Source organism: Hippopotamus amphibius, chromosome 7 (genome assembly GCF_030028045.1).
Source record: "Hippopotamus amphibius kiboko isolate mHipAmp2 chromosome 7, mHipAmp2.hap2, whole genome shotgun sequence".
In the NCBI taxonomy this organism is placed as follows: Eukaryota; Metazoa; Chordata; class Mammalia; order Artiodactyla; family Hippopotamidae; genus Hippopotamus; species Hippopotamus amphibius.
In genome coordinates, this window is record NC_080192.1 from 35917393 (window position 1) to 35939360 (window position 21968).

The 21968-nt window shown below is 38.1% G+C and overlaps 1 protein-coding gene across 1 annotated transcript in view; it reads right to left on the bottom strand.

Moving 5' to 3' along the window:
* Window positions 1-386: 386 nt before the first annotated feature.
* The window catches only part of TMTC2 (transmembrane O-mannosyltransferase targeting cadherins 2), a 370895-nt gene continuing 349313 nt past the window's right edge, over window positions 387-21968 (bottom strand). Inside the window, exon 12 of the mRNA XM_057742666.1 lies at window positions 387-3392. Coding sequence (XP_057598649.1) covers window positions 3213-3392 — 180 coding nt within the window. The 3' untranslated portion in view covers window positions 387-3212. The remainder of the gene's footprint in view (window positions 3393-21968) is intronic.

Sequence of the window (21968 nt, forward strand, 5' to 3'; positions counted from 1 at the left end):
TGCTGAAATTTGAAGTTTCTTGTTCACTTGCAATGTCTGTGAAGTTTTTCTCCTAAGTTTTCCAAAAAATTCCCCCAACTTCTTACAACTCTCTGATGTTATTGTGTTAGTTCACTGTCTACTTCCAAAGAATGGAGAGAGGAGTTTCTGTTTAGCAAGTGAACTGTGGATCAAATGAGAAAGTTCCAACATGTGAGACAACTTGATGAGGTCATTCAAAAAAAAAACCTAAAGGAATCTATGAAGTTAATATCTAACATGGTGTTTGGGAAAATTTCTGGAGGTTTCCAGCTTTCTCGTAAGTCTGTTAAAATCCAAGAGCGTCTAAGTGTTGTTGCTGAAGATTTAAAAAAGGCTTATAAGCATCTTTGTTATCAATGCTTTATTGTTGAAAACAAAATTGAAATTCTCTGGCACATAAAACAATTATTTCTACAAAAGGAAAGCCTACAAATCTTGATAATTTATACAAATAACAGTTTCTCAAAAAATAAAATTTTAATTTAGTAAACTTGTGCTCTACATTTTTAGCACTGTCTGCAATAATCCACCATAAATCCCTGAGCGGAGACATTTTTTGACCATGTTCTATAGACCCCCTCAACCCTCCCCCCAGGTTGGTCAGTTACTAAACCCAGCCCTGTAGTGAAAGGTGTCAGGGACATTTAGTTATTAATGATCCATGCATTTTATGACACAGGCCCAATTATTAATGCTACTTGGGAACTGGGTCAACATGAAGTGCCTCTACTGTGCAATCAGCAAACCTATCAAGAACCAAGTGTGTGAAAGGAAGAACAATAACAATAAAAAGACACAAAACGTTAAGACTAGGAAGTCATCATAGTCAATAACTATTTAAATAAATAAAAATGTTAGACACTGAATTCACCTCTATATCTTTATATTAAATTCTTTTTTTTCCTTTCTTTTTCTTTCTTCCTTTTTTTTGTTTTTTTGCAATTGCCAATGCACTAGAAGATGAAAAATATACTCGAACCCACGCTTTTGGTTTGACCACGGGTTTGTTGTTGTTAAACGTTAAATATTCTGAAAACACAGTGACTTAATTATAATTTAACTTTTGGCCCTTCAATGAAAAGTTTACCAAATGATATACACATTAGGAGGGCCTTCTTTTAACACCATCAACAAATCTCTCTCACTACATTGCCCTTCTTATCAAAACACTAATGCCATAGGAACACTACTTTAAATTATTCATCCCATCGTATCCAGATATGCAGCAAAACATATAAAATATGAAGAAAACATAATATGATCTATTTGCATGTCCAGCTTCCCTTAACTGGGGATGCTGACCATATATACACAGAGTGTGAAAGGACAGGGAAAAAGCTAATTTTATGTTGCAAAGAACTGGTTCAATGAATCAAGTTTTGTTATTTTGCTATGGTAGAATAATAAATAAATAAATATATAGGGTATCGTATAGCTACTTTTTCTAGGAAGAAGTTGAGAGTGGATTGTTTTTTTTACAAAGTTAATTTTTAGTAGCAAAGTTTGACTGCAAGTCAAAAAATATGCAATAAATGTTGCTCTCTACTTCATTTAGAGTCTTTTACTTGTGAAATGATCACTGAAGTGGTTACTAATAGGTAATGAAATAAAATGCCAAATTTGCTAGTGAAAAATAGTTTTCAACTATGAAAAGCACTTGGCAGGAGACCTAGAAACACGTGGGCTAATGCTATAGTCTAGTGGAGCTTAAAATAAGTCATTTTTTATGTCTTTTGGGAAGAACAAAGTATGATTAAAAATAATTCCTCAAAAACTTATCAGCACTGCTGTTTAGGTACTTATTAGAAAGTGATTAGCATCTCATACCAACTCTTTCCAAAATGTAAAATCGTCAGCAACCATCATCATACACCCTCGCGCAGAATTTATTTTTTAACCCAGCAACATCTGGAAGGCACAAAGCATCTTCCCTTTTGTCAAATAGCTGCGGGTTAGTTATTGGAACTAGAACATTTCTTAGGCTTCCTTTGATTTACTCCCTTATATAAGCATGAGCATTAACCAGGAGTAGCCATTTTAAAAGGCAATTTCAAAAGCCTAAGAATTAATACAATGAATTGTAGGCAGTGTGGGGAAAACGTTGGTGACGTCAGGAAGAAATGCCTGCTTGGAGAACGGACTGGAGGACACGGGGTTGGTGGGGGGCGCGGGAGGCGAAGGGCAAGCTGGGACAAAGTGAGAGAGTAGCATAGACATAGATACACTACCAACTGTAAAACAGATAGCTAGTGGGAAGTTGCTGTATAACAAAGGGAGATCAACCTGATGAGGGGTGATGCCTTAGAGGGCCAGGACAGGGAGAGCAGGAGGGAGTCCCGGGAGGGAGGGGATATGGGGATATATGTATAAATACAGCTGACTCACTTTGGTGTACCTCAAAAGCTGGTACAAGAGTGTAAAGCAATTATATTCCAATAAAGAGTTAAAAAAAAAAAAAAAAATGCCTGCCTGGAACGTATAAAGCCTCCCCAGCCCCTCCTACCACACCAGTGAGAAACATGGTTTGCTCTCTTCTGTATACCCTTTTGAGAACATGAAAAGCAAAGGATGCCCAAATGACGGTGACAGCTAACGTCCTAAAACGTTATGTGCGCTAGTCGGGGAAACAAATGTAGACTCTGACAGATCCTGACACAGTATTGGAAAAAAAAAAGAAAGTTTTCTTAGTTTTAGACATTGATAAGCAGGTGTCCCAGAGAGGGAAGACAGCAGGGTCAAGACAACCACCAGCTCCCCAGGATCCCCACGACACCGTGAACACTTGACCTTAACAGTTTACCGTGGCTGAACAGACACTCTGACTTCCTCTCACAGTGTTTAAGGAACAGTATAATCTCTAAATTAGTTTTCAAAAATTGAACAAACTTTGAAAGTTACACCCCCTCCCCCCCTTTAAGAATGCCGAAAGATTCTGTTTTAAGTGCTCTGGTTTACAGTTCTATGGGTAACAATTACATCCTGCAGGAGGTTTCCAATGTTCCCCCTTTTTTGGTGTTAAGGGCTGTGCCCACAGCAAAGTGGATACTCCCAGAAGTGGTGGTGACCTCAGTGACCTCTGTCCCCGGTCTTGAAGTCCAAACTAGCTCTTGTCATGGCACTGCTGGGAAGTTCTGTTTGTTAATGAAGCCTGCTTTCAAATATGGAGGAGGATGAGGTACGGCCCTCCTGTGTCAGGTCCTGGAAGTCTTTAAGCCTTGCTTTTCCATGATGTTCCAGAGTTTGCGGAGATTGGACTGCGTGATGACGTCATCCGGCTTGAGCTGCAGGGCCCGCAGGTAGTTGGCCTCCGCCTTCTGGAGTCGACCATTGAGGTGCAGGATGGCTCCCAAGTTCATCAGAGCAGCCGGATACTGGAACCAGAGAGAGGAAGGAAAACGATTAAGACGCCATGGCAAGCTTTCCTTCACGGAAGACAAAAATCTTCATCCACTTATGCAAATGATTCCCTTACGTCTGGAGGCATTTCATGGAAGCAATTTAGCAATTTATACGAACAGATAAAGATAACCAGGAAAGGAAAAAAAGTTTTCACACAGCTGCTGTGTCCTTTGTGCTTCAAAGAGGGCAGGTAGTTAGGGAGCTAGTTTTTTCTTGAATGAGAAAGTATAGGTTACCTATGAAGACCTAGTAACCCAGTCAGACTGTACTTTCTTGAGAAAAAAGTTTAAAGGGATACAATTTCAGATGGAAACCAACTTTTTTTCAATTCAATGCCAAGAAATAAAAAATTAAGTGGGAAAAGTTGACAAATCTATGTCTACCCATGCTTTGTTTTCTCTCCTTAGCAATATTCTAGGCCATTTCTGCAAACATATATAAATAAGCAAATTATATGGTAAAATTGTACTGATGTTTTCAGGGTGAAAACCTTGAAAAAAAATTCAAATGCAACCACTAAAATCCCTTTCCAAATTTAACTCAAGTAGTTTAACAAGATAAAGCTCTAATTTTTAAGTCAAACAGCTTTTAAACTTCTAATAGTGTTTACAATAAATATAGCAATATAGTACGTAGCACTAGTTTAATACAAGGATTTCCATCCCCACATTCTCAAACATTAGCTAACAACAAGGCCTTCCCAAAGGGAAGAACACTGCTTGTTATCTATGAATAAGGGCTGTTCTGTTCTTGTCTTGTCCCTGGAACTTTTTGGCTAACAAAGGGCAGCTAATATCTTGGCAGTTACATAAATGCATATTTCAAACATCAGATAAAACTAATATTGTTTATATTAAGATTTTATTTTCATTTTACAGATGGTGTCAACTATTAATTGTCTTGGCAACTCTATCACACAGCCTAAAAATAATTCACAATTATTTTTATGATTTAGTGTTTTCACAATGCAAGCATTTTTTTCAGCTGAATTCATATGCCTCCACTTTTTACTGTAAATACAATCATTTCTGAATCAAAAACAATGCTGGTGGGGGGAGGGCTGAATAGCTCAGAGTAAATCAACTGGGAAAAGATGATCAGATTTGGATTTGAAGAGATCTGGATCTGAGTGCTGGCTCAACCACCAGCTGTGACCTTGGTAAGGTCCCCTAACATATTTGTGCCCCAATTCTTTCATTTATGAAATACTGAAATAACATCAACTTTTTTGCGTATTGCTAGAAAGATAAAATGAGAAGATAAATGTAGCATAGTACATGCACATAATAAACACTCTACAAATGTCAAGTTCACTTTTTCTTGTCTCATTTTGCTTGAGGTTTAGCACGTCCATGTTTATCATTCTCATGTTGTTATACATACCTTATAATTTTTATTTCAGTGGCTGCATAACATGTCTCTGGATGTATACCAAAGTTCTCCTAAGTCCTCAACTGCTGGGTATTATTTTCAGACTTTTCTATGTCCTTTTTTTCTTTTCCAAAAATAATGTTGCAAATCTGAGCTATTCCTGACCTTCAAAAACCTTTTGGTCAGGATGACTCCATACTTATCAAGAAAAATACAGATGGTCAATTTCTAATTTTAAACACCAATCCAAATAAACATAGCTCTAAATTATATGGACAGTGAATAGCTCCACATTGGAAACTTAAAATATCACCACCTACCCTGTCTTCCTAAGAGAACTTTGCTATCATACCACCCCTTATTATACTGAGTTTCTTGATGCCGGGACACATTTCTGAATTATGTCCACTCCCAGAGCTTAGCAGGACTGTCAATAAACAGCTGCTTAAATTGATGGTGAAGTGTGTTCACAGCCTGACTTACTGGAGATGCTAAGTAGATAAAATGTTCAGGCTTCCTGCTATCCTGAGTGGGAAGAGAGGAAATGGGGAGAGAGAACCACAGTTGGAGACCGTTCCTTACTAACCAGAAATAGAAGAGGCCCAGTGATGGGGCTGAGAGAAACCAGATGGTTCTGTGCGGTAGTGGTTATTTCTTGAACCACTTTATTATCAGAGTCTGTACCTAACTATAATTGCAACTCAAGGGGATTATTAAAAACACTCAGAGGTTACAGAGTCGCACTGCCTGGGTTCCAAAGCCAGCTCTGCTCCAGTGGTAAGTGCATTTAGAGAAGCTGAGGAAGCACTCAGACCGCAGTTTCTTCTGCGAACGGGATGATAACAGTACTTGCTTCACAGGGTCGTTGATGAGATTATATGAGGATACAAAGTTAGTCTTCTCCCTCTGGTTTTGTCTCCTCATCATCTCAAACACACAAATCAGAATCTTCTTGTTAGTGTGCCTGAATGGCCACTGAGTCCAAACACTGAGGATCTGTGAACTGGCTCTGACTACACTAGGTCTGTAGCCTTTCTTATGTTAAACCTGGAAAAGACAGCTGTGAAAACAGGTGCTGCAGTACATACCAAGCTACATAAATAGGCTTTACTACTGTTACTAAATTGCAGCCTGGGGTCCATCTCTCCTTAGACTTCTTCGAAGTCACCTTTCTGCTACCAAGTGATGAAAAAAAAGTTAATATTATTCTAAGAAAACACAATTAGGAAGTTAAATCTGTTACAAAAATGAGTTTGGAATGCTAATTATAATGGTGTTTTGGAATAATTCTAATTTTGCATTATCCACGCTACCGTTACTCATTAAACAAAAATAATCAAAAATTGACATTATGAAGTTAATGTGAGATAACCGATCTCTTGAAAGCTCACATATACTCATTAATTGTGTTCCCTAAAAAGTAACAACCCAAGTAAACTAAAAATGTGCATATTTAAGAATATCATTCAGTAATTTTAAGCAGCTAAAGATTTCTATGTTCAGACGAAACATTTTGGTTTAAATATGTCTATTTTAATAAAGTAAAAAAAGTGTTTTTTTTAAATTTTAAAAGCCCATAGACATACATTATGTAATGCTTAAAACATCACTATAGCTTCTTATTTGAATAGAAACTGATGAAATTTACATACTGGTGTGCTCAAATGTATGACTATCACTTACACATTGATACTATCAAAGCCTTAGGTAACTGCTTTGACAGTATCAACCATTATTCTGATAAACAATTTCATGTGTTTGTTAAAAATTTATGAATAAAACTTGGACTTCCTAGGTGGCGCAGTGGTAAAGAATCCGCCTGCCAATGCAGGGGACATGGGTTCGAGCCCTGCCCTGGGAAGATTCCACATGCCACGGAGCACCTAAGCCCGTGCACCACAACTATTGAGCCTGTGCTCCAGAGCCCGTGAGCCACAACTACTGAGCCCATGTGCTGCAACTATTGAAGCCCACGCCCCTAGGGCCCATGCTCCACAAGAGAAGCGACTACAGTGAGGAGCCTGAGCACATAATGAAGAGTAGCCCCTGCTCGCAACAAGAGAAAGCCCATGTGCAGCAACAAAGACCCAACACAGCCAATAAATAAATAAGTAAATAAAAATTAATTTAAAAAATTTTATGAATAAAACTAGATATAGACAACTTTCTTCTTATATGGTTGTTTTCTCTCTTCAAAGACAAGGGCTTTATCTTTTACTCCTGTCATGTCTCCCCTCCACAGCATTGACTAGGGTAGCTTAGTGGATGCCCACTGGCTGAATGCCTTCAGGACTTCTAGCCTTGCTAAAAAAATTGCAAGGAGTAGCACTGGCATCACCTGGGAGCTTGACAGAAATGCAGAATTTCAGTTGCCACCCACAGAATCAGCATTTGAATTTCAACAAGATCCCCCGATGCTTTCTATGCTTATTAAAATTGGAGAAGCATGGTTCTAGAGGTCATTTCCAGATTCTAGATTATGTCCTTTTAGGGTTTTTGAGATGAAGTTTCCTACAAGAGAATGAAGTTCCGTATATCAGGTCACATGTCTATCCTTCCATAAAGTAGCATTCTTCTCTTGGCCATGTAATTATTTAAGGTAGTAAATGTTCAAATGAAACTTTATTAACAGAAGCCATAAATGACTAAATATTGTTAGACAGAAGGAGAGGGAATGAAAAGCCTTTTCATAACCAAAGAAGAGCATGTAAAGGTTTCTACACAGATTTAAAGACTACCTCACTATGTAACTGAAACGCCAGAAGTCCAGGTGACTGGCTGGCTGATTACATAGTGGTATCATTACTCTCTGCCAGCTGTGACTCATGGACTGGGGAACAGGATCCCAACCACAACTGCTGATGTCTTCCCTCACATACATCCTCTTTTATTGAAGACAGCCGATGAAATTTTCAGCATGTTAACAAAGGCAGTCAAGCAGCTTGCAACCCAGTGACATGGGGCTTGTGGCTCCTCACAGCAAATGACACCATCTCCCACTTCACAGACTAGAAAAGAGAACCAGACCTTTCTCGTTTCCTTGAAGAAGACAGATGCTTTACATCAAAGGGGCTGACTAGTAGCTATAGTGAAGCAACGAATGACGTCTTTTCCAAGTCTCTAGGGAATTATGCCTTTATTGTTACTTTACTGTGGTCTTTGGCTTCTCTCAGCAAAATTAAAATAATAGATGTATATTGGGGTTGGGTAGAGCAAAGACAGGATTATGAAGGTCTGATTCTAATCTAATGCCCTTGAGGCTCCCAAGGAACACAGCTGAACTCACAGGGTATCCAGATCACACAGGATTGGAAGACAAAGTCATCTTCCTAGCCTTTGCCCATTAAAGATACCTATGGAGAAGGAATAGTGAGACCATAAGGAGATTTAGGATTGGGAATCCATGTTTCTACTGGGAACAGGACTAAAATATAAAACTTTGAACAGAGGACATGGGTGAGGCTTAGAAAAAGGAAAAGAAGGACTTGCTAGAACAGTAACTGGTCTCTCTGATTCAACTGCCTTATAAAGACAATTGAAGCCCCAAAATATCTTTCAGTGAAATCACCTCCCCTCCTTCCTTCCAAGAGACCACTTCACTTTTCTGAAAATAAAGCAAGAGAAGCTATGAAAAAGATGAAGACAGAGATAACAGACCAATAGTTCTAGTTTTATAAATATATCAATTTTCAGTCAAGGTGTTGCTGAAATTACCCATATAGTTGTATATTTACTGTTGTAAGAGCTAAATAACTTTTAAGAAAGAGTGTCTAAAGTTAGCCTTACCCAGCTATTACTCAGTTAATACAACACACATTTGGGGGGTGTTTTCAAGATAAATACCTTTAACTTCCCTTCTGGATTGGCAAACAAATAAGTTTGCACAGTCTGAAGATTTTAATGGATTCTCACTCTTTCTCAAGTAGTTACCCAATAACTTAATGAAGGCTGCCTACTACCATTCAATTGGATTCAGCTGAAATTGCTTACCCAGTTTAATTTACAGGAGCAGTAACTGTATCATGATGCTTGAAAATTAATGGTATAAACTTTTAAGAAACATCTTCATGAAAAAGAGTATGCATTTAAGGGATCTCTTTACATTTATTGGGCCTTGTACATGGCAAATACTTAATAAATAATTACAGAATGAAAGTTTTTAAGATTAACTATCAGGTTTATGGAAAAAAAGTGTAACATGGACTGAGACAAAATTAGATACTTTATTCCCCTTGGTTCCAATATCACTCCTTCTCCTTGGTCCCATCAGCATGCATAATGGGCCAATGCCAGCCTAGAAACCTAAATACATTACCCTTGATTCCTTGCCTCCCTCCACATGCTTACATACACATTCATCCAATTGTTTAGTCTTGGCAACTTCACCCTCAAATCTCCCTTAAATCTGTCTTTTAATTATACTATGTTCTTTAAACTTGGTTTAAGCCATGATCAATTTTTTAGATTGTTTAAATAAAATTATTTTGACAGGAAAAAATAAATGAATGGGCAGCTGAAAAGACTGATGGGTGACAGATTAAATGAATGAACACACAAGTAAAGACATATGCAGGGTTTTTTCTTTATTATAAATATTTTAGGCGTACAAAAATTTCAGAGAATACAACAAAAATCGTGTACCTGCCTAACAAATAAAGCCTTATAAAGACAACTGAAGCCCCGAAATATCTTTCAGTGAAATCACCTCCCCCGCTTCCTTCCCAGAAAACCACTATCCTGAAGTTGGTATTTAGCGTTCCAATGTATGTTTCACACTTGTATTTTCTGTGTACCTATAGCAAATGTATGATCTTATACATTCCGAAGTTTTAATTTTATACGTTTGTCATCATCCATCACGGGATGCCATCCTGATAAGCACTCACTTGGAGCTTGAAATTTCTGCTCGTCATTTTGTTTTTCAGATTTACCCTTGTTGATATATGTAAGGTTTAGTTCCTTCAAATAAATTCCACTGAATGACTACCCATTTTCTGCCTAATGGGCAGGTAGACCCTTTAAAAGAGGCTGCCGCTATAATTCAAAAAGCTACATGCACCCGTATGTTCATGGCAGCACTATTCACAATAGTCAAGACATGGAAGCAACCTAAACATCCATCAACAGATGAGTGTATAAAAAAGATGTGGTATATGTATACAATGGAATACTCCTCAGTGATAAAAAAGAATGAAGTAATGCCATTTGCAGCAACATGGATGCTGCTAGAGATTATTATACTAAGGGAAGTAAGCCAGAAAGAGAAAGACAAATACCATAGGATATCACTTGTGGAATACATGTGGAATCTAAAATACAACACAAATGAAACTACCTACAAAATAGAAAATTTTTCCCCTGATTACTAGAGAGGTTAATAATGTTTCCAGAAGTTTATTAGCTTTTTACATGTCCTCTTCAGTGATCCACCTGTTCTTTAACATTTGGATAGAATAAGTTCTGTAAGAGTTGTCAACTACATGGTGATATTTGAAAGGTAGTTACTGAAAACAGCTGGTAAATAAGACTGGCCTGGTGTTTTCCTGGTCAGATCACTTTCTCAAGACTGACAACCAGATAACCACCGTTTCTAAGGTGAAAAATTTGTTATTCACAAAATGGAAAATCCTTGATATAGGTGTGCTTTCAATGCAGTGGGAGGAGGATGACAGAAATCTGGGCAGCAATAGGAGCAGCAGGAGCCACCAAAATGTGTCCCAGCAATTGTCGGGAGCCTGGACCACTGTATGTGGGAGAAGGATGGCTTCTAGCTGGTGCTCCCAGAGCACAGAACAGACTTTTCTTTATGGCCTATTTCTCTGTCTCTATTCAGATTCCTTGCTTTCTGGCTTCTTCTTAGCTCCTTTCCTCATGGGCAACAAGCAAATTTAAAATGAACAATATGTTTCATAACTTCCTCTCTTTACCATCCTCTATCACTGCTTGGGTTAGCATCTCATCCCATTCCTAAATGCTATCAGTCCCCTACTGTCCCCACCTTCAGTTTCCTCCTTACTCAAATACCTTCCACCTGACCATTTGTCTTTCTTAAACACAATGGGGTTTTAGAGGGTCAACCTGTGCCAACAGAAAAGAATCCACTCTTCATCCCAGTACTAAGAAACCCTTTACAACATGTACCCCTAAGCCCTTCATATACATTGTGCCTGAGCCACATGAAGCTTCTCTTTCTGCCACGTGCTCTTTGGAGCATCCATTTCTTATCAAACTACTCTTCTGACAAAGCTCTTCTTCCACGCTCTTTCCGACAAACTTCTGCTCATTTCAAAAATGAACTGAACAATCTCCTATTCATAGCTTACTTCTCTCTGTTGCCATAGTACTGTCTACATATATTAATTGCAACACTTACCACAATGAATTATATCTACTTGCTGTGTCTGTCTTCTACGCTGGAGGGTAAGATAGTGAATTTACTTTGTTTTTATAGTGCTAGTGCCAGGCTCTGGCATATGAAAAACACTCTTAGTGAATGCTTTCTGAAAGAAGAAAAATTTGTATGGTTTAGCAAAAAGAGGTGACCCAGGAGAGGTAAATTCTAGTCCAATCTCAATGTAATTTAACAAACATTTATTAAACACTTACTATATGTCAAGGTTGCTGCCATATACTCTATATAAATGATAAAAAAATAACTTTTTTTTATATATGTGGCTTGAGCTAACTTTAATTGTACACTTGGCATTTATCTCAAATAATCAGGAGGTGTATATTCTATTAAATATCATTTCTGTTCCTGAAATTTATGAGGTAGGCAAAACTGATATCCATGAACCATTTTAAGGACTACAGGGGGACGTCCCTGGTGGCACAGCGGTTAAGAATCCACCTACCAATGCAGGGGACATGGGTTTGCGCTCTGGTCCAGGAAGATTCCACATGCCGCGGAGCAACTAAGCCCATGTGCCACAGCTACCAAGCCTGCACTCCAGAGCCCACGAGACTGAGTGCTGAGACTGCGTGCTGCAACTACTGAAGCCTGTGTGCCTAGAGCCCATACTCCGCAACAAGAGAAGCCACCACAATGAGTTGCCTGCGCACCGCCATGAAAGAGTAGCCCCCCCACCTCGCTGCAACTAGGAAAAGTCCTTGCACGGCAATAAAGACCCCACACAGCCAAAAATAAACAAATAAATTTAAAAAATCAAATATTAATACAACAAACTAAAAGATCGTTCACAAAATTTTATGACCAAAAAAAGCCCCACAAGCAATGCAATGCTCCCAATTCAGAAATGATAGTTCTTTGCAGTCATGTTTTGACTACAGTCGTCTTTTGAATAAAGCATTTCTGCAAAAAGATTTACCAAACAGTACATCCAGCAAGGGAAAACAACACAGGAAGTCTAGCGATGGCAAGGCAAATTCTGACAGATAACAGAAATGATTCATTCTGATTCTCAGTTTCAACACAGTATTTGTGTTTTTGAAATAGCTTTGAATAAAACAAAACAGATATAGGTGACAAGCTAGACACGCTGTATTAAGGGAGTAGTTTCAATTTGTCAGTGACATATTTTATCCTGCGTGCTCAATCCTTCTCTCCTACATCTGTCCCATCCCAGCGGGTGTTACAAGAATGTTCATTTAACTTTTATGATGGGTGTGATTGCCACAATGTGGAGTGCTATTCATTTCTATGGCAATCAAAATGCCAACAGCTGTGGTTTGCGGGGTAGCAAACAGTGACTGTAACAGAGTCATTTCGAAGGTGGTGGCGATTTCTAACAGATTTTAAAGTGCATCTACTAAATTAAGGATATGACCTCAGAAATTAACCTTCACTGAGGATGGCCCTATTTCAAAGATAGATTTTCCTGATGCCCTTAATTTCGCAGGAAGTCTCTCACATGATCCAAATGGAAAACCTTGATCCCAGGCCACCTAAATTTCACTCACAGCTTTTTTTTTTTCTTTTTAATTTTTAAATCTTTTTTTTTTTTACCTTTTTTAATTGAATGAAAGTTTCTTTAAATTCTATAGTGCTTTGCAGTTTTCAAAAGTTTCACACATATGATTTCATATAGTCCCATAATCACCCTTTTCTCCTATCACTCACTCACAGATTTTATAAAATGCAATCAGCACACTGTTTATCTTGATTTGCAACAAGCACGTAGTTCATCATTTGAAGGAAAACTACTAACTGAAAGTTCTACCTATGTGAGAAAATATATGATGACAAAGTGCATGCAGATTAGAAAAACGAAAATAAGGTGAATTTATTGAAGGTTAAAAATATCAAAGGAAAGAAGTTTAGGAAGATATCTGCACACTAGGCAAACATTATATCTCTCAAACACCAAGAGCTGTCTTGTCTTACTAATCTAGAGAGCTGCTACAAAAGCCCACAGCATCATCTTCTCCTTTTCTTTGAACCAAATTCCTTGCCTGTTTCTAGTCCAAATATGATTTAAGCAACATAATTCACTCTACACTTTATTCATTTCTTTTTAGCATGAAGGGGAGGGAGGAACACGTGCATGCTTTCTCAATCATAGTCATATTCCACAGAAGGATTTCCAGCTGTACAGGCCATCCAAATGTGTATGTGTGAAGCGTGAGTTTGAATATATCTAATACAATGACTGCTCATTCCAAGGAGTTGAAACATGTCACTGGAATAATCATATTGTTATTAAAATGTATTCTCAGAGATATGTTGTAAGTTGAGATTTAGACTTATAATATTTAAGAACTCAACTGCCACGGAAGATGGAAGCAGAGACCTAATTCTTTTTTTTTTCGGGGGGGGAGGGGAGGAGGCCTTTCTTTTTTTTGCTGTGTAAATTGATGTGATCAAAAAAATACAATACAGCAAGAGGTATGGACATATCGCATTGACAGAATCAAAGTTATACTGGAATAAAGACTTGACAGATGCCACGACAATCAGATTCAGCAGATTATTTTTAACCTATGTACATCACTTCTCTGACTTCTAATTGCCAGTAAATAGCTTTGATCTGTTGGAGGTCAACTGAGAGACACTAAGTTTGCATGTTGTGGAAATTACAGATTTGTCCTGAATGGCACTAATTGAAAATATTTATTTATTTTTTATTATGGAAACGACATGTCAGAGACCTTAAAACTGCGGATTAAGATGAAATTTAGGTTAGGCATACACTCTCTAAAAATGGATACCACATTTCTTTTTTTCCACTCACAAAGCAGATGGGGATCCTGGTGTGAACAAGCAGGATTAATGCAAGGGTGACAGTGTCATTCAGAGCAATCACTTTTCAACAGGATATTAGAAGGCAGCAACTGTCCACCCGCAGAATGAATAGGAAGAAACACATTTTCCTGGGAGAATTCAACAAAAGCTTCAGACACACAGCAAGTGGAAAGTTTTGCAAATGCTCTGAGTTAGGATGACCAGATCAAACATAACAAGCAGGAGCAAAGCAATTCTTCCAGAAACTATAAATCTTTCAAGGGATGAAAAATAAAATGTAAATACACTGTCTGCTGCATGGCATTCTATTTGCACTTTCCTAGGGCCAAGACTCTGTTGATACATGCTTAGAAAAACAGTGATGCAAGGTCTTCACACATCATTTCAGAAAATACTCCACCAGGACACACCAATCAAGGTGAAGCCATGCTGTACTCCAAGCCATTACACTTGTCAAAGTGTCACACCTGCTGAAAATGTAAAAATAAACATGGCTTGTGCGTATCTACCCTTGTGGCAAATCGAGGGAGGTTGAATGGCAGAACTTCTGCCACTCACATAGTCTAAGTTCAGGTTTCCCCCTACATTGAATCGCTCACTTGGCCTTTATTTCTGAAACGTTCACATCTGAAATTGCCACATTCAGACTGCACCTCCTAACTTAGAGCCTGTACAGTCAGCACATTATAGGAAGGCATTAAAGACTGGCTTGATGACGTGTTTCTGCATAATAGCTTCCAAAATTGTAAATAAAACAGATTTTGTATTGCCTTGACCTACTCTTATCTCTTCTCTGAGTAACTCTACTTTTGAAAATGCTACACACTTACTTTCTTACTCCCCTTCCCTGGTCTACCGTATTAATATAAAACAAGCAAGCAAATAATAAACAATCAATGAAGCAACTGCACAGACCAAGAGTCCAAGCAACTGAGAATCTCAATGATATTTATTGAATATTCACCCATACTCACAAATAACAACCAAATTAAGATCTGAAAAGGAAGGTAGAACAAAATAACTTATTCCAATGATTAATTCTCATATGCCAACTTTGATTTCTTTTAGACTCATCTTCAATACTGAGTTACGGAACCACAGTGATTATGTGATACATGTCAAATACATTTACAAAATCACAACATAATACATTTTCACCTACTCAAGAAACATAGCTTTGTATTGACAATGCAACAACCTTGAATAGTGATTTGGTATATGACTACAAAAAAAAACTTGGCTACATTTCACCTCTACCTATATTTGTATCTGAACAAGCAAAACAAAAAGAAATTCTCTAGAGGTACAAGAGAGGCACATCTTCTCTTCTTTCCTGTAAGAAATTGGAGGCAAGGTCCTTATCTGCTATTATATATTAGCTATTCTTAAAACAAAGTATCTTATGAATACTTCACTAAGTATCTAATTAAATTAGAGGCCATTTGTCATAAATGCTTAATGTCCATTATATATAATAACTAAATCCAATTTCAGTATCTTGAAATGGCTCATAGAAATTAAGCTATGCTCTAATGCCTGTAATTTAACACTTTTATTTACTTCAATCAAAGACAGAAGTTTAAGAACTTTGTGAACTTCTTTGGTTCATCCAAGAAAAGAAGAAATGAAGCAGTAATTATAAAGGCAGTATTCTTATAAAATTAAATCCTGGATGCTAAGTGAACATGACCACTTATAGTGGCCATGTGCAAGGGCAGCCTCCAGCAGAGAAGCAGGAGGGTGTGTGGCAAATCTATAGGTCTATTTAACTCCAGAACTTGGAGAACCTGTGAACTAAAATATTGCCTGCCACATCGGTAAATAAATGACATTGCAGCCATCAAGCCATCACATTACACTGCCCAGAGGGAACTCAGGATGGAGACAAAAGAGCTGCCCACTGCCAAGTCCATCTAGAAGTCAGCTGCTGCAGCCTCCTCTGACGATGCACCCTGAGGCAATTCAGGATGAGGAAACAGGATACTGGCCCCAGACAGCTGAAGTGCATATCAAAATGATTTCAGCCAGCCCTGACTCTTGCATCTTCCTATACATAGAAAAGCACCTAAATGCCTTAAATTGAGATATCTGGTTTTCTTTTATTAACAGTAATGTTCTGAGTTGCAGACTATCTGGTCTTTTGTTGCAAAAACTCCGTATATCCTGACTCCCCCCTTGCCTCTTTGGAAACAGTTTCTCAGCGTTATCTGAGATGCTGTGTCCGGAGCTTGAAGTCCTTAGAGTGTCTGCCAAATAAAACATAACTCTCAACTTTCAGGTTGTGCAATTTTTTTCCGTGGACAAACCATAGGAAGACAGGAAGCATGGCCATCTCAAGAACAGGTAGATCAATACATTACGTACCCCTTACTAAATAAATGGGGTTTAGGGAGGATGGAAAAAAAATCTATAACGATGAAATAATTAAAATTTCAAGAAGCAAGTCACTGAAGGAGCCTTATGCAGGCTGCATAGGGTTAAAATCTCTTTCTTGTAGTTCTATGATTATAATTTCTAAAATATATTTGAATTCTTCAGTGATCTCATCCATTACAGCCAAATTTCTTTACTTTTTTTTTTAACTTTCTTTTTAATGAAATTTGTTCATTCACTTACTCGTTCATCTAATTATTGAGCACCTAGATTGGGGATTCAGCAGTACACAGAACAGTTCAAAATCCCAGGTCTCATGGAGCTTAAATTCTATTTGAAAGACATATACAAAAAAGAAGCATATTATATTGTGACATATGATACAGTAAAAAATACAGTAAAGAAAGGGTTTAGGGAATGTATGTAGGGAGAGAAGTCAACAAACCACAGTCATCTCTGGCCTACTGTTGGTCCATTTAAAAACCTACATTTTAAAATGGCTGAAAACACTCAAAAGGAAGAATAATAAATCACAATACATGAAAATTACATACAATTCAAATTTCAATGCCCATAAATAAAATGTTTTTGGAACGTAGCCACATTCAATCATGTATGTATTGTCTATGGCTGCTTGCATGCTACAACGGTATGCAAAAAGCTGAGCAGTTGCAACAGAGACATTATAACTACAAAGCCTAAAATATTTACCGTCTGGTCTGCTACAATCAAAAGTCTGTCAATATTAAATAGATCAGGAAAGGTCTTAAGAGACGATAGCATTTGAGTGAAGAACTGAAGGAGGTGAAGGAGTAAACTTCTCAAGGATTGAAATGATCTGACTTGTACTGAAAGCAGACAATACTTCTACTAAAGAAGGAGTCAAGTTTAGTATCATAGGTCAGCAGTGATGTTGATGTCTTTGACAAGGATAGTTGCAGTGGAAGTTGGCTTAATCAACTAGAAGAATGAAGTGATTTACCACAGTGGGAAAGACCATGTGAGAAGAAGGTGTGGGAATAAGATCAAGAGCTCAGTTTTGGACTAGCTGCTTGAGGGGTTCCCTGTAAGTGGAGAAACTAAGTAGACATTGAGTAGACTAGTCTGGAGTCCAAAGAACAGATCTCAGCCTGAGATATAAATTTGGGAATCGTCTGTATTTAAAGCCATGAGAGAGGTTGGGATCTCTGACACAGTGAGTGTAGAGAGAAAAGAGAAGGTGTTCAAGAAGAGAGAAGAACTTCAAGGTTCAGAGACTGGATGGTTGGGAAGGAATCAGCCAAGGAATGAGAGATAAGAGGGACCAGATTTAGGAGGTAGCAGAGGGAGGGTGTGCTGGTAACCAAGTGAAGAAAGTGTTTCCAGGAGGAACGGGTAATTATCTGTGCCCAACGTAACTAACACGCAAGTAAAATCAGAACTGAGAACAAATGGATTTCATGATGTTACGTGTGGTTCTAGTAGCTTTGACAGGCGCAGTTTTGGTGACATCATTGGGTAAAAGCCTGTTTGAGGCAGGTCCAAATGAAAATGGAGTTTTGCTATAAAGGGAAGGAGGGAAATGGAGTGGTAGCTAGAGGCAGATATGGGCTTGAGAGGCTTTTTGTTTTTCAATTTTAATGCTGATGGGGAAAATCTGGTAGAGAGAAAAAAAACTTAATATTAAAGAGAGTCAGAGATACAGAAACAGAAAAATGGGAGAAGAGACAAAGGAAGAGCAAGGGTTGACATCCTTCAGTCAAGAATAGAGGCATTCAGTGAAGAAATGCAGAGGTTGGTTTGAGCTAGAAGTATGGATAGTTTATCCATAATAATGGGAGGAAAGGTAGCATTTAAAGGCACAGATGCAAATAGATGGTTAGATTTGGTGATAGAATCCTGTGTAAGTTCTCTCTGATTACTTCTATATTCTCAGGGAAAAAGGAAGCAAGGCCATCAGTTGAGCATGATGACTGGAGGAAGAGCTGTTGGAAATTTTAGATGAGACAGTGTGAACAGTCATCTAGAAAAATGTGAGACATAATAGACTAGAAAATTATAGCAGGTTTGCCACCCAGCCCTGTGCTCTCACTTGAAGTAGTGAGATTGAACTTAAAGTGTGTTTTCTTCTCAAGCTATGTTTAGCTTCAAGATGCAGGTCTGGAACAGGCAGAGATGGATTTAACCAGGTGTTGATTGGGCCTAAGAAGCATGATGGAGCAAAAAGAAGCAAAGGAGCTGAGGTTGCATGCAAGGCAGTGATAATGATTGACCTTGAAACGTAATCTCAATAAAGAGGAATGTGAGGTATAATGGTCAAAAACATTGAAACACTCGTAATTTCCATGGACTGTAGGTCCTGGGTGGGGCTGAAGCATTTGGGAAGTGGATGCCAGAGCTAGAGATGGTAGGCAGGTAGGACGTCTGAAGTGAGATCACGGAGGTAGAGAAAAGAGCAATGAGTTAAGCTCTCTTAACAGAGCAAAGTTAATAAAATATTTCAAGAGTTGGGAAGTGAGAGATGATGCAGGCAAAGGAGGGAAATACAGAGTCTTACAGGGATTAGATTCCGGGGAAGAGGGATGACTTGTGAGAATTGGGCCTTTGGGGGTGACTTTTGTGAACAGGGGTACAACACATGACTGAGATTAGTCCTGATGCTAGCAAGGAAAAAAATGACACAACAATTTTATTAACAAATACTAGCAAGGAGGGGTGTTAGGATAACTTTGTTAGCAAAGTTAATTTGTTCAAGATAATCTCTACTTGCTAACACCTAACTTTAAGTACTAAAGTAGCTGTTACTTGAGCCTCTAGAACTTTTACCAAAAAGTATATAAGCATGGCACCAAAACCATGTCCTAAGATGTTTCTAATAATTGATAAACACATTTCTTTTTTTTTTTTTTTCCTTTTTTTGCCTTTTTGGGTTTTTTTTTTTTTGCCGTTTGATGAACACATTTCCTGATTTTATTATCAGATTACTCTAGTGGCCTTGTAGTTCATGTTCTTAATCGTCATAACTTTATTTATTTATTTATTTATTTATTTATTTATTTATTTATTTATTGGCTGTGTTGGGTTTCTGTTGCTGCACAGGGGCTTTTTCTAGTTGCGGTGAGTGGGGGCTACTCTTTGTTGTGGTGCACAGGCTCTTCATTGTGGTGGTCTCTCTTGCTGCAGAGCATGGGATCTAGGTGCGTGGGCTTCAGTAGTTGTGGCACATGGGTTCAATAGTTGTGGCTCACAGGGTCTAGAGCACAGGCTCAATAGTTGTAGTGCATGGGCTTAGTTGCCCTGTGGAATGTGGCATCTTCCTGAGGCAGGGATCAAACCCGTGTCCCCTGCATTGGCAGGCAGATTCTTAATCACTGCGCCACCTAGGAAGTCCCATGTTCTTAATCTTAATGTTCCACGTACTTCAGTAGCTAGCTAAAAATAATATTCTCTAGGGAGGATTTGTGTCTGTTGCTGCAAACAGCCAGAGAATGCAACCAATCTCAAACGATATTTCTCCTTGAGGGTCTTGACCCCATTACAGGCTCTGCTTTGCCATATTGGTGAATGGCACAAGGCTCATTAATGGGAAGGCAGGGCTGCTCCTGGACTCTATGCTGAGGAGAACCCTGCTTGCCACTTACAATCTCCAACTCCAGTTTGCAGTTATTTTCTTTTACCCCTCCCCACTTCAGAAGAGTGGTTCTCATCTCCCTCTTAAAAGCTCAACAGCATTTCAGGAGAACATTATTCTATTCTTTACCAGAAGAGAGAATCTCTGTGCTCCACTGTACTGACTGAAATAAAAGTCTTTGTGATTATAAAAGTCATTGAAATTTTAAGTTTAAGAGTTAGCTTCAAAATTTGAAGGTGGCATATTAATGGACAGGTAGTTAATAACAATTATGGAGCCTGCATCTTGTGTAGGAGACAATTCAAAGTAACACGGGGAGTACAAAGGAAAGTGGATCTTGCTCTCAAAATGTTTTCAACTCAAGGGAAGGGAAGAAGTGGCAAATACAGATAACAGATAAGCCACATAAACAAATAAAAGCATACAGACAGCTAATGAAACACTCTGACATCCTCCTGGAATGTTATCCACTTCTGGCAGCACTCCACTTTGTCTAGCTTAACTACTGAGAACCACTACACGACCCCCAGTTTATTAATCAGAAGTATGAGGTGCTTTTCCTATAAAGAACACTGACTAATTTGCATTTTGACACAACCCTTTGCTTCTAATTCAGTTTGATATCATGTTGTCAGCAGAGCAACTCTACTTCCTGCTAAAATAAAGTCGAATTTCATCCCCACAAAATGAGCAGAAATTTGCTTTCCGTTATCTATTCCCTCCTTTCATCATGAAGTAGCAAATCAGACAAGTGACCAAATACATCTCATTCCTTTGTTCACTTATAGGAAGAGGAAAATGTGGCATACTTTCCATGCTGCTAGGATTGATGTTCACAGGAGGGATGAAGGACTCATGTATCTACCTTTCTTGCTGTCTACCCAAAATCAAGCTTTTTCTCATGTGGGTACAAACTCACTTACAGGAATATCTGCACCCTAATGGCTTGAAAGTCGCAAAGGTCTACCCAGTTGCAAGGAGTTAATGTCAATACATAAGCTAGTCACATATGCATTGCTGTCAACTGCAATTTTTTGAATTATCTTTATAATATGAATTTGTTACCTGCTTTCTCCTACAATTTCCCTAGTGAAAAGAGCATTAGTCTGCTGTCCACCTTAAGCATGACAAATCACTTTCATTTTCAATGCAATTTTTTGTTCAATAGGCACTGTATACACAGCTCCCAGATCTTTTTTAGTCTTAGTGTCTTAATGGGTCTGAAAGTCTGTCTTCCATTATTTACACTACATGAACTTTACTTTTTAATTTTTTTTGCTATTTTTAAAGCTTTCAAAGCACATATACTTACATGGTCTCATTCATTCCTTGCAATTGACCAAAGAGATCTAGATCTTGAAGGATTCAGTTGTTCAAAGTAATACAGCCAGTGACAAGTACTGCTGGGTCCAAAATCCAATTCTTTCCACACTATGTCCACTTCTCTTTCCACTCCACTGTTCCAACTTATGATGGTGATATGATGATTGCTTTCACTTTGGTAAATACTGGCAGTGATTCACAATGTCTGTCACAAACATTTGGATAAACTGTATTGACAATATCCTGTAACTATGATTTAAGGGCATAAGGCTAACTGGTACATAGAGAAAATGAGAGACAGAGGTATTGACAGATACAGAGAATCTATGTGCACCAACATGAATTTTCTATGATTCTTCTGAAACACACTAAAAAGTATTTGGGGTCAATGAAATTCTTCTTAATTTAGCCTTTACTTCTTGCTTCATGTACTCTAAGAATGAAAATAAATCAATATCTACTTGGAGAAAGACAAAATGTATATCTTTATAATCGGCCCATGGCTCACAAATGGTAGGATTAAAATTATAATTCTTAGATATTTAAAAACAAAAAACTGCTGTCCAAGACTATTTAATCACATCAAATATTCTATTGAAGTTTTATCTTTGAATGCAAAATCATGTCCCAAGCAATCATGCTAAATGCCTATTTTAATTTACTTGATTT